The sequence below is a fragment of the Aspergillus luchuensis genome, chromosome 7, assembly GCF_016861625.1.
Source record: "Aspergillus luchuensis IFO 4308 DNA, chromosome 7, nearly complete sequence".
Taxonomy (NCBI): domain Eukaryota; kingdom Fungi; phylum Ascomycota; class Eurotiomycetes; order Eurotiales; family Aspergillaceae; genus Aspergillus; species Aspergillus luchuensis.
In genome coordinates, this window is record NC_054855.1 from 2,359,246 (window position 1) to 2,371,661 (window position 12,416).

A 12,416-nucleotide genomic window follows, 5' to 3' on the forward strand; every position below is an offset into this window, starting at 1 on the left:
CTAGTGAATTAATTGATAGGCGATGGATGCGATACAATGTGCAATGGGATCATGGATAATCGAAGTCATGCATGGACTTCGGCCATTATCTTGGAGGAATTTTTTTCATTTTTTCACCGGCTGAAGTAAGACAAATCTATCATTGGCACCGTTACTATCCGGCGGACTACTCTTCGAAAGAGAGAGAGAGAGAGACAGAGGTCAAAATATTCGCGCGTTTGTTCGGGGTAAACTCCATACTGTCAGCAGGCGAGCACGCTGATTGACGGGTTCATTGTGGACATGCATACGTACCTACATGCATGCATGCAGCTACTGGGTAGGTACAGACAGACTTACGGAGCACAGTGCCTAGGATTACCTAGTGCATAAGCAGTCCTGAGACTCTATGAACCCAAACAGCATGATATCCGAACAGCCTCGAATTTGACCGAGGGATGTTTTGTTCCTCCTTTCCTGCTTCTCCCTTGTCCCGACAATACGAGCGAGACGTCAAACTCAGGCACCACCGGATCTTCATTCGCTTAGAGGGGAGACGTCGGGGCCCAGTTTCAACGTTTCTCTCCACCGGGCAACAGAAGTTGTGCTAGCCCAAAGTTGTAGTGTCTTGACTGGACGCCCGACGGAAGCTTTCTCGGCCTGGCTGAACCTTGTGAACGCCAGAGCGGATCCTGTGTGTCGGGATAAGCTGGTTGACTTGCCAGATTGGTTCGGGGACCCAGAGGGAAGCCACGGGCTGGAAGGGGATGCTTGAACCATGGTTCCGGTAAATGGCAATTGGGTGAAAGGTTGCATCCGCGCCAGGCACAAACAAACATTTTCCAACATGACAGGTATAACTCTAACTCAAAAATCGTTATTCTCATAACTCTGCTAGCCAAGGGTGGGAACAACAACATATACACATACATTATACATACATACATACATCTACAGCCACAACCCACTAATATCTGCTAGCACTTGCGCTCTTCTCCATTGCTGTACTAACTACTGGATCTACCTGCTGGAATTGGAGGACAGCTCCGACGGGAGGGGACGGTGGCAGACGCGAACGGCGCACAGAATCCGCCCAAGCGGTGGTGGATTATTATATCCACTTAACGTGGTGAAATCGACTCATCATATTAAATCGACACGCGACCATCCTGGTCAGTCCCCATCTTAAAAGAGACAGATTCATGCAGTGACCAGGATGTCCGGGCTTGCGAGACCCAGTGAGGATATGGATATATAGCAGTAGTGCTCCTCTCTGTTCCACCGCGTGCGGTACAGTCTTAGGTACCGAGGAACACCAAGGAAAATTACCACGCGAGCCACCTGCAAAGTAAATGGTAGTATTGAGTACTGGGACGCGTTGCTTCCCAGCAAGTGTCATGATTGATTGATTGTTCAGTCGGTCTCCGTCTCCAATGGGTCTTGCCTCGGGCCCGAGATGACAGAATTCCCACATGTGCTTCGGCCGTCTCCAACCGACCAAAAGACGTTGGATGAATGGATACTCTCACAGCGTCCGTTGAAAGTCAATTGGAAACGTCATGTCAGCTGTCAATTGCTACTTTCCCCATGGTCGGTTATCGTTAGTACGGAGACTACGGACTCTACGGGTGGACCTCGGAACCTGGAGGTGAAAAGGAACCATTGCAGGATGAAAAGGAGGGGAAGAAGAGAGGGAGGAGAGGGGAAAGGATTCAGATTCAGATGGGTTACTCGATTGAGTCATCCCAGATCTCAGTTCTCAGATCGAGTGCGAACACACCGCCAATATGTTTCTCAACTTGACTAACCCAGAACTTGCTTATGCGCCTCTTACATGTACCTGCATCTCTCGTGCAGCCCGTCACGTTTCCCCCCTTCACGTTTCTTGCTTTTTAATTTTCTTTTCTTTTTCTTTTCTTACATGGACCGGCGGTCTGGATGTGCATCCTGCTCGTGGGAGAACCGTCCCAGCCAGCAGGGAAGACGTGTCCAATATGGAGTTCACTCACTCCAATGACTGGGGCAGCTGTGGACAGGAACACTGCATGAGAATCGGTAGGCATCCGCCTGCTTCCAGCCGTCAATGGCTACTAATAATAATGAATAATGCCGACGCAAGAAGCAGTTCTTCCGGTGCAGCTGAGGCTCGTCAGCTGATCCACCGAGGGTCTTTTTTGTTTTTCCCTCTCCTTACGTATATTTTACTTACATACCCTTCTCCAAACAAGTATTGGAGATACCGAAACAGATACGGATACCCACTATCCGCACCACCCATACCATACCATACAAGTATAGGTACTATACTTATCCTCCTCCATCTTTGTGCAGATACCCACAGTAAGGCCATAATGGAGAGCCCCATTGAGAGATAATATCTCGCAGATAAGAGAAGCCACACACACACACAGAGAGTGAGAGGGTCGGAGAAAGAGACGGAGCAAGGAAGAAAGAAAGAAAGAGAAAGAGACTGACCGAAGGGAAAAAAAACCCCTCTCAGACATACACACACGCACAACCATCACTACAAAGAAAAATCCCACCACCAAACCAACAATTTCCCTCACACACACATCTTCCCCCCAAACTAGCCCCCATCCACATCTCAAATCCTCAAACAAAACAACTAACTTCACACATCTCGCTTCAGCCCCAAAAGGCTGGCAGGCAAGCAGTAACAACACCACACCCAGCCTCCCAACTACTTACTACTACCACACCACTGTCTCAGATCCAACCTTATTAACCACCACTATGTCCATCCCTTTCTTTTCCAAGTTACACCTATCCTCCCCTAGCGTGTAGCACCATCCAACCCAACCCACCCATTTCCACACACGCCCCCCCTCTCCCTCCCTTCCCTTGCCCCCAACTTCTTTCTCCATCGTTCGAAGGACTCCTGACGATCCCTGGTGTCTAGACTCGAGACTAGAGACGATAGGTAATAGCCCAGCCCTTTCCTTCGCTGTTATTGTGGGTGGTGGTGGGGGGGTCATAGTGGTGCTGGTTTAGTTTAGTTTAGTTTAGTGTTAGTTTAGTTCTACTCAAGTCTACTGTTTTAGTTTGTACCGAGTCAGTACTAAAAGTAAACCAATTTATGACTGAATGGGATGATGGATGGGATGGGGTTAGGGAATCGGGGGTTGGTTTCCTTGATTGTTGTTGCTGCGTATCGTGTTCGGTATACGTGTATTTATTGTATAGATCGGTATTTCGCTTCTATCTATAAATACTAGTACTTCTACTACTTCTATTTCTATACTCGCTATACATAGGTCAATGATATATATGATGCTACCTTACTTATTAGCTAGTACTATGAGGTAGGGATACCAATTATACTACTACTATACAAGTAGAACACACGTCTTTTACACATTTCATATTCAATTGACTTATTACACATCTAACAGCATATATACTTGCTATACTACATGCTTACTTAGTACTTGAAAAGGTCAAAAAGGCTCTACTATGAGAGCCATGTACTAAATACTATTACACAGCACATTCATAACAGCATCAATGGCTTCATTTCATGCTTCGATCATAGTATAGACAAATCTTGCCCCGCCCCCGCCCCCGCCCCCCATAGTAAGTACCGATATAAGTAAGTAGTAGCAGTAAGTAATAATATCTGAAGTATCGAACATCCAATCCCAACGCCATCTTTTCGAATACATGAATGGAAAGTTGGAATGAAAGGGGGACAAAGAAAAAACAATATAGAGAAAGATAACAAGCAAGGCACAACCATCCGTAAAACTACATGTTTCTTCTGCTCTGCTCCGCTCTGCTCTCCTCCCCCACCCAACAAACAGGCTCCTAAAGAGGTAGTAGGTAGGTTAAGTAAGTAAGGTCTAGATCACTCACTCACTTATTCACTCATCCTCCTTCAGATCCATATCATCATCACCACCATCGTCATTGAACAAGCCATCATCATCGTCTTCGCCCCCGTCGCCCCCAGTCGTGGCCCCTTCGCCCCCTCCTCCAGCCACCGCCGCCCCATTATCCTCATCCTCATCCTCATCCTCATCATCATCAGCCACTCGTCGACTGACCTTGGCCCGACGACGCTGCACCACATCCTGCTCTTCTTCATCCTCGTCATCATTCGCCCCAGTATCACGCATCGCATGATCATCATCACCACCCGCCTCGTCCTCGTCATCCGAATCCACCACCATCTCACTACTCTTGTACTTGCTCTGCTGCGCCTTACTACCAGACCGACGTTCCAGACGCCGGCGCTTCTTCGGCGCCGCCGCCGCTTCGCCATCGGAGTCCGGTTCCGAGCTCCTCTCCCTGGAAGGAGAATCGCCTCCATCATTGATGAAGTCGTCCTCATTGCGCTTCTTCTTGCGCTTAGTAGACGTCGTCCTCTTCTTGCGCTTAACCTTAGCACCCGTCTCCGACTCAGTGGTAAGTTCCGCTTCTTCACGCGCACGCTCTTCTTCCGCGCGCTGCTCCGCCAATCGCTGCGCTTCCTCGATCATGCGCTGCCGCTCCTCCGCTACGCGCTGTTTGCGCTCGCGCTCTGCTTCCTGAGCCTTGCGCACTTCTTCTTCGCGCTGGCGCTTTTCGGCTTCACGCGCCTCGCGCGCTTGTTGGAGCTTGGCGGCGTTCTTCTCTTCGTATTCCTTTTGACTTTGGAGCGCGCGCTCGAGTTGCTTCAAGATGGTGCGACCCATGTTGGCGCGCTGTTCCAAGGCGCTGGATGGGTACGGTGGGTTCTTGGCTTGAGCTACGCGGTTGAAGGTCTCCACGGCTTGTTGGAGGCCTTCAGCGGCATCTTGGACGTCTTGGACCGTCTTTTGCGTTTCCGGGAGGCCGTAGGTGAGGGAGGCGATTTGGTTCTGGACGAAGGCGACGTTGAATTCGAGGTGGACTTGGCCCGGAGCGACGGAGTGGGCGCGCTGCGCGTAGTCGAGGGCGGTTTTCATAGCCTGCAGGTTCATCTCTTGCTTGCCCTTGGCAAGCCAGACGCGGCCGAGGCAGGCGAGGATTTGTGCGTCGCGGGCGCGGTCTTTGGATAGTGCGGCTTCGTAGTGCTCGATCGATCGGGTGTATTGGCGGAGCTCGGCGTAGACGTGGCCGAGGTTGAGGTAGACGCTGGCGTCGCGTAATGTGTCACGGATCTTGGAGAAGATGTGCACGGCGGAGGCGTGGTCCTTTTTATCATCGACAAGGGCGATGGCGATACCTTGGGCGGCGTATGCGTTGCGAGGGTCCAGTTGGAGGGCCTTGTCGAAGAACTCGACGGCTCGCTCATACATCTTGCGCCGCTTTTCTTTATCCTGGTCGCTGTCGCGGCGCATATCGCGCGCTGTAGACAGGTGGATGTTGCCCATGCCCGTCAGGGAGTACCGGTCGTGCTTGTCGTAGTATTGCAGGGTGTGTTTGTAGTGGCGCTGTTCGTGGTCCTCGGCCAGGTTGGCTGCCCGCTTCTTGGACTTGCTGAGGTACCAGCCGAACAGGGCGCGCACTTCCAGGTTGGTCGAGTCGGCTTCGTAGAGCTTGGCCATCTTCTTCGGGCCCTCGTCTGTGGGGCTCTGGCGCAGGGCGATGTACGTCAAGCGTGCATTGGCTTCGGTGTAGTCAGCGTGACGCTCGAGGAGACCCTGGTACACCTTCTTGGCTTCTTCCGGCATGTCGGCTGCCTCGTAGGTCCGGCCCAGGTTGAAGCTGATGGTGGTGACGAGCGCGTCGGTGTCGAGCTCGCTTTCCTTCTCCTTGGACCGGACGCAGGCATCCAGCGCTGCTTGGAACATGGTCCGGGCTCGTTCGATCTTCTCAGCTTGATACAGGAAGCATCCCATGTTGTTGAGGAGTTGCGGGGGAAGGTGGACGCGGAGAGCTGCCTTGACCTGCTCTTCATCTTCGACGCCTTCGGGGCGCTCCTCCTCTGCGACCTCTGCCAGTTGCATCTCTTCCAGCTGGGTGAGACACTGCATGCTCTTCTCGGGAGCGCTCTGCTCGTAGAGCCGGGCCAGGTACACCAAGACGGACTCGTCGGGCGAGATCTTCTTGGTCTCGTCCTTCCAGAGGGCGCGAACTGATTCCAGAAGGTTGATGGCCTTCTTGATCTCAGCCGACTTGTCTTCCTTGCTGCCGCTTCTCTGCGCCGCGAAGACCTCCTCCGCATGAAGCGCGCCGAGCAGGACCATGCATTCGGCATTCTTCGTCTGCTGAATAATCTTTTCAAGGCGGAATTTAGCTCCGTCGAAGTCCTTGTTGGACACTTGCATCTGTACCGTGCCGAACTTGGCCGGGAGGTATCCCTTCTCACCACCGCCACGAGCCTGGTCGGAGCGGTTGTAATACTCCGCAGCACGCGTCAGGTCGCCTTCATAGTGGGACTTCCGACCGAGGAGATACCAGCCGTCGCTGGCAATCTGCATGACATCGGTATGTTCGATGGCCTTCCGGGCCAGGGTCTCGACGGTGGAGTAGGCCTTCCGGAGGAGGAAGTACCCGCCAAACAGAGAACAAGTCATGGGGTATTCCTTGTCCAATTTGAACGCCTTCTGCGTGTACTGAGTCATTGCTACCTTGTACAATGAACCGAAGGCCGGGTCTGTCGTTGCATGTCGTGAACTGTCGTAAAGATAGTATACTGCGAGGAGAATATTGGCGACCTTGGAGTCAGGGTTCTGTTTGGCAACACAAAGTCAAGCGATTAGTAAACAAGGAACTGGTACGAGTAGAATCAGTGTAGAACCCACCAACGCCAGAGCTCGCTCCCAAGCAACCTTGGCCTGCTCTTTGAAGCCCAACTGCCACAAGCAACTGCCGATACCAATCCGCGGGTCGGGATCTGTCAAACTGGGCATCTTCATCAGAACCTTCTGGTAGCCTTCCAGGGCCTCGGCGTATCGGCCGAGCAAGTATTGCGTTCTCGCGCGCCCAAGGATGGCCATAACATTCCGACCACCAAAAGCCTTGGACGACTCATCGAAGCACTTGAGCGCCTGTCGCAGCGATTCTACCCTCTCGGACGTGTCAACGGTGCCCGGGCGAACAGGACGGGGTGGATGTAGCGAGGCGCGCAGCAGCGACAGGACACCTCGCGCCAGGAACAGAGGGGGGAACGCCGGATTCAGTCGTGAAGCCTCGTTCAGAGTCGACGTCGCAAGTTGGAGATAATGATCCTTCGTCTTCGCCTCGGTGTACAATTCTCCCTCGGGTGCAACGCGGGGGGCATTCCGACTCTTCAACATCAACAGCCAGCAAACCCATCCCAGCAGGCCGAGTTTCTCTTTCGTGGCTCCATGAGCGACCGACGCGAGACCTTTGTTTAAGATGTCGATGGCATGATCGAGTTGCTTCTGCTTGGCGTATGCCAGCGCGATCGTGACCCAAAAGTTCTTAGCGGCCTTTTCGTTCTCCAACAATGTGCAGAGCTCGGTTGGGTCATCTGGAAGAATCTCTAGGCTGACCTCGACTTCACTGTCGAGGGTGGACGCGGGAATGTCGATGGCGGAGGGAATGTCAGAAAATCGGAGATTGGGCAACGGGTTGGCGGCTGAAAGAGAATCGCCATTCGTGCCATTGGCGTGGCCATTCTGAAGGGACGCCATGGCGTGTGCGGGCACTGCTTTGAGCAATGTGTTGTGTTGTAGATGAGGCAATGGGAAGGATTGCGACTATTTCGGAGAGGTGAAAGGAGCTTGGCTCGTAGTTCAGCTCAACTCATGATCGGGATGAAGCCAAACTAGAGCGGGGGGGTAAAGAGACGCGGTTGAAAGAAGTGTCTTCTTGCCGGATGACTAGCAAGAAGCGCGCTCCTGAAACTGTAGCGATCAGAGGACAAAGCCTGTGGTTGCAGCAGATTGAGTTCGTTGCTTTTGAAGCGCTCCGGAGGTTTGGCATGGGAGACAGAGGGAGAGAGGCTGGCCGGGCCGAGTTTACACCGCCACCGCCCGCTTGCCGGCTGTGGCTTGTCATTCACTCACTGGCACTCCCCGTATGTTTGTGTTTACACGGTGCCAAGTCATTTAAATGATGTATTCAAGTTTATAAAATATGTTGAAGAATTAACATTATAGCTATAGATGGTATGCAGAGGCCATCATACTCTGTATTGAAATTTTGTCAAAATTAGTGTTTCATGTAATGCACCTGCTCGGTGCTATATATGGATTACACTAGAAAGCTATATCGTAGAAGAGGAAATCAAAAACTGCCCCGAGACCACGTCCAAAGCAATATAGTGGAGGAGAGAGGTATCTATCCAAGTGAGACCTATCACGCCAGCAACTGAAAAATAGTCATAATAATACTCTAAGCGCATCTGCTCATGTCATGCAACGGGTTGGTTAGAGTGTCGGTCATAGCACATAACGGCAACATCGATCCACGGCCAAGAAGGCATTCCCACATTAGAATCCCAGGAGCTTGGGCAATTTACAGAGGAACACCGCGCCTAGAAGCACCATGAATATCCGGCCAACCTCGGCCCAGTGTCCCAACCGCACATGTGCTTCAGCATACCCTGCAGCCGCGGCAGCCTTCCGTTCCTCGAATCCATGCCCAACCTCGATAGACCCAGCCAGCTCGGACGGGAACCTCCCTGTCTCGTAGTACTCCTCGAGCAACTGGTCCTTCTCGGTCCAACGCTCGCGAAGCCACGAGTCAAATTCATGCTGATCGTCCAGAGGGATCTCGGACACGGCAAAACGTCTCCAATGCATATTGACCGAAGTGGGCGGTCGCCCCTGCAGATACGTTGACCGAAGGGTAAAGTACTTGTCAGGTAGACTACCTCTTCTGTTGAGGAAAGTAGTTAGTGGAATGCTCATTCGCTTGCAAGCAAGCGCATCGAGTACTTACGGAGGTCCTTCGTAGGCTACCGTGCAGTCATAGACCCACTCCACCGTCCCGCGCAACTGCTGTAGACAGAAGAATAAACCAGTGGAGCGGGGAATAAGCTCATGCTTCAAGGGGGACAGTCCCTGCTTTGCGGCATACTCTGCACTCCGCCGCCTGGTGTTGATGGATAGGTTCGTCCCCTCAGGAAAGATCAGAAGCCACATGGGGTCATATTGCGGGGACCCTGACTGCGATCCCGTATGCTGAGTCTTCAGCTTCTCCAATCGATGCTGCAGACGGGGCTTGTCGGACAACCATTTGCGAGCCATGAAAATAAAGCCGTAAAAGGTCATACCCTGGCCGATAATAGGAATGTACTTCAAGGATTCCTTAAGGATGATGAAGATGCGGCCGTGCATCGTATTCGTGTATGCCACCCACCACAGATAGATCCAATCAGTATACACCTGGTGGTTGGCTATGAGGACCAATCGCTCTGGGAATTGAGTCTTTAAGCGCCCATCCTCTGCGACGTGGACCTGGCCCCGTACACTCTTGTCACCGCTGACTCGCACAAAGGTAGGACAGCCCCATTGAGTTAGAGCCGTGATGACCAAGCCAAAGGACTGCTTTGTGTATGCCATATAGGAATAATACCAATCCTTGTTTATCACGTATAGAGGGGAGCCGATGACCTGGGTCGCTAGGATGGCGACGCAGCAGCAGTTGAACCATGTGGCCAGGAGCAAAGAGCGGAGAAGCTGCATCGCAATGCCATGCTTCAAACGGGGTTCCTCATCCTGACTGTCGGAAGGCTGCTTCTTCGAGGCGGCTGTGTGACTCAGTTGAGGGTCATGCTTTCGTTGTCGAACTTCGGAGGTATCCATGATGAGAATCAGTTGTTGGCGACGAGGCGTTACGAAGGGACTTGCAGGTCAACTATATAAGGGAGGATAAAGTTCTAGAGATAATGGAACTGGATCGGGCACTGATTAGCTTTCCCACCCTTGGATCACGCGAGCAACTAGATGCAGCACACTGTACCAGGAAAAGCGGTGTCTGCCGGAAGGCTAGCAGTGTTTGTTGTAATGTCGAGAGGGATCGGAGGACAAAGGGACTAACTAACTAACGGAAGCCGTACCTATACCGGGGAGGTAATGATAATGAGGGGGATGTAAAAATGAAGTAGATTCAAGCCATGTTTTGGGGGAAAGAATACTTGAAAGAGAAAAAGAGAGAGAGACGGGAGAGAAGTTTGGTTCCTGTCTCGAGGGAGCAGGAAGCTTGAGCCGGAGCACAGCTCTCAAGTGTCTTAATAGTGTGTGGGCGCATGATCAATGATCTCCAGTCAAAAACCACTACGTCAGTTGGCCCGGCCCTCCCCTCAAGGCGGTCAGCGGAGATCCGGGGGTCTCGATCGGCATCACGCTTGCAGGAGTCTTTTCGACGCTTCGGAGATAGATGAAATTTCTCCTCTGTGCATGATTTTCTTTTTCTTCCTATATATGTTTCTGTTTTTTATGGACCAGAAGAATCATACAGAAATTGCAAGAAACATAGATGCAGATGTCTACTCCTCTCAACTAAACCTGCATGTCAGGTCCCGCGCAACTTTCTTCTCACATGCTGGTTTGGAACAATGAATCAGACCTAGATTGATAATGTGAGCGCTCTAGTCATAACTTAGAAACAAGTCTCGAAGTGAGCTGATATCGGTCTTCTAGAAGAGCGTGCATGGTCTCTTTTGATCTCATCAATTACCAAAAATGTATTTTGCGAGTATGCGATCACGGCTTGCTCATGTCGGGCCTCCGGTTCGGATGCTTTGGTCACGGAACTTTTCCTCCTCCCCACGACGTTACGAGATTAAAGATGTTGCAACTCTACCAAAACGACTGATACCAAAATACCAAGGTGTGCGTCAACGCAGTGTCGTCTGCGAAATATCTTGAAGCTCTTCCTGGTATGCTGACCTGCTTGTGCGCCCCGAGCAGAATCCCAAGAGGGCGATCTCCTTTCCCTCCAATGGCCAGCACCCCCGCGAAATATCTTCGTCGTGAAGAAAGACTATTCTCCGGCTATCACTGCCTCTCTAATTGAATTTGCCAAGTACGGAGTCCCCCAGACCGGCTGACCGAGGAGTCATGGATGCTAACCCCTCACCGGCAATGTAGTCATGCGACGTCTACCTACCCATCGGCCTCGATCATTCTAGAACCCAGTGTCGCAGAGGAAATACACTCGTCACTTCAGTCGCCTGTTTACACCGCCCCTCTCGACCAGCTACGACCGGCATTGCATGACAAGGTGGATCTCACCGTTACTCTCGGGGGAGATGGTACGATCCTGCATGCCTCGTCCTTGTTTGCCACGTGCTACAACGTCCCGCCGGTGCTGTCATTTAGCATGGGAACATTGGGCTTCTTGAGCGAATGGAAATTTGCCGAATACAAGCGCGCATTTCGCGAGGTATACATGTCAGGAGCCGGCGTTGGGGATCGCGCGACGGTGCTGGGAGACTCCCGGCCAGCCTCAGCCGACGAAGCACTGGATCTGGAAGCGAATCCTACTGGATGGTCCTCGGTACGGGGGAAGTCGATGGGCTTAACGCGCGGCGCTCGAATCTTGATGCGCAACCGACTGAAGGTTGGGCTCTTTACGGCAGACGGCAAGCCAGTCCAACGGGAATCCACATCAGCGGCCATGCCAAACGTCTTGAACAACCAGGGAGTATATGTAATGAATGAGGTACTCTTGCATCGAGGCAAAGAGCCACATTTGGCGGTGCTGGATGTCTATGTTGGGGGCCGGTTTTTGACGGAAGCCGTGGCCGACGGCATCATTATCTCGACACCGACGGGTAGCACAGCATACAGTCTGAGCAGTGGAGGCAGTATTGTGCATCCACTCGTGCCCGCGGTTCTACTAACGCCGATCTGTGCGCGGAGTCTAAGCTTCCGGCCCTTGGTGCTGCCATCCAGTACTCCGATTACCCTCCGACTGAGCGAGAAGAACCGGAGTCGCGAGTTGGAGGTCAGCATTGACGGGGTGAACTTAGGGCAAGGATTGACCGCGGGAATGGAGGCACGAGTATGGGACGAAGAGATGCGACATGGCAAGAATGAATGGCAAGGTGGTGTGCCATGTGTCATGCGAAGAATCACCGGTGGTGAAGCACACGATGGATGGGTTGGAGGCTTGAATGGGTTGTTGAAATTCAACCATCCATTTGGTGAGGAACGCTGATTCAAGTAATTAATATGATCGACTACACACCACATTGTACTTATACAAAACACCAAAGTGTATGTGTGGCTTGGAAGAGGTAGAGGAGGGTTAGGGGTTAAACATGTAGCATAGTTAATGACCAAATCTGTATGAATAGACTAAGATTCTCACGATGCCTTTTTAGTAAACGAGGGCGATGCATGAAAGAAGCCTTAGTTCCATCTGCACATGCAGCAGCACCACAATTGACATGGACTGTTGCTGAAGCGAGCTGCTGGTCTGATCCAATCAATTCCAGTGCAGTTGGGCTTGACCTGAAAAAAGGGGCGGGAAATCAGGGCCGCTGGTGGGCCTCCCTTTCTTTGCGACCCTCTCTCTCACTCGCTCTCTCCGTT

At 52.0% G+C, this 12,416-nt stretch overlaps 4 protein-coding genes across 4 annotated transcripts; 2 read left to right on the forward strand and 2 right to left on the reverse strand.

The window, feature by feature from the left end:
* Window positions 1-1,766: 1,766 nt before the first annotated feature.
* On the forward strand, window positions 1,767-2,136 carry AKAW2_70787S (uncharacterized protein; the record flags this gene model as incomplete). Its single annotated transcript, XM_041683407.1, has 2 exons — window positions 1,767-2,034; window positions 2,099-2,136. The coding sequence occupies 2 exons, from the start codon at window positions 1,767-1,769 to the stop codon at window positions 2,134-2,136; spliced, it is 306 nt and encodes a 101-aa protein (XP_041547671.1).
* Window positions 2,137-3,860: 1,724 nt separating this feature from the next.
* Window positions 3,861-7,562, reverse strand: AKAW2_70788A (putative RNA polymerase II transcription elongation factor (Ctr9); the record flags this gene model as incomplete). Its single annotated transcript, XM_041683408.1, has 2 exons — window positions 3,861-6,635; window positions 6,708-7,562. 2 exons carry the CDS (start codon window positions 7,560-7,562, stop codon window positions 3,861-3,863), a joined length of 3,630 nt encoding a protein of 1,209 aa, XP_041547672.1.
* An 801-nt stretch (window positions 7,563-8,363) lies between these two features.
* AKAW2_70789A (lysophospholipid acyltransferase family protein) lies at window positions 8,364-9,680 on the reverse strand (the record flags this gene model as incomplete). Its single annotated transcript, XM_041683409.1, has 2 exons — window positions 8,364-8,751; window positions 8,815-9,680. The coding sequence occupies 2 exons, from the start codon at window positions 9,678-9,680 to the stop codon at window positions 8,364-8,366; spliced, it is 1,254 nt and encodes a 417-aa protein (XP_041547673.1).
* Window positions 9,681-10,941: 1,261 nt separating this feature from the next.
* Window positions 10,942-12,039, forward strand: POS5 (NADH kinase POS5; the record flags this gene model as incomplete). The annotated part of the gene is made up of 1 exon (XM_041683410.1): window positions 10,942-12,039. The coding sequence occupies one exon, from the start codon at window positions 10,942-10,944 to the stop codon at window positions 12,037-12,039; it is 1,098 nt and encodes a 365-aa protein (XP_041547674.1).
* Window positions 12,040-12,416: the final 377 nt, after the last annotated feature.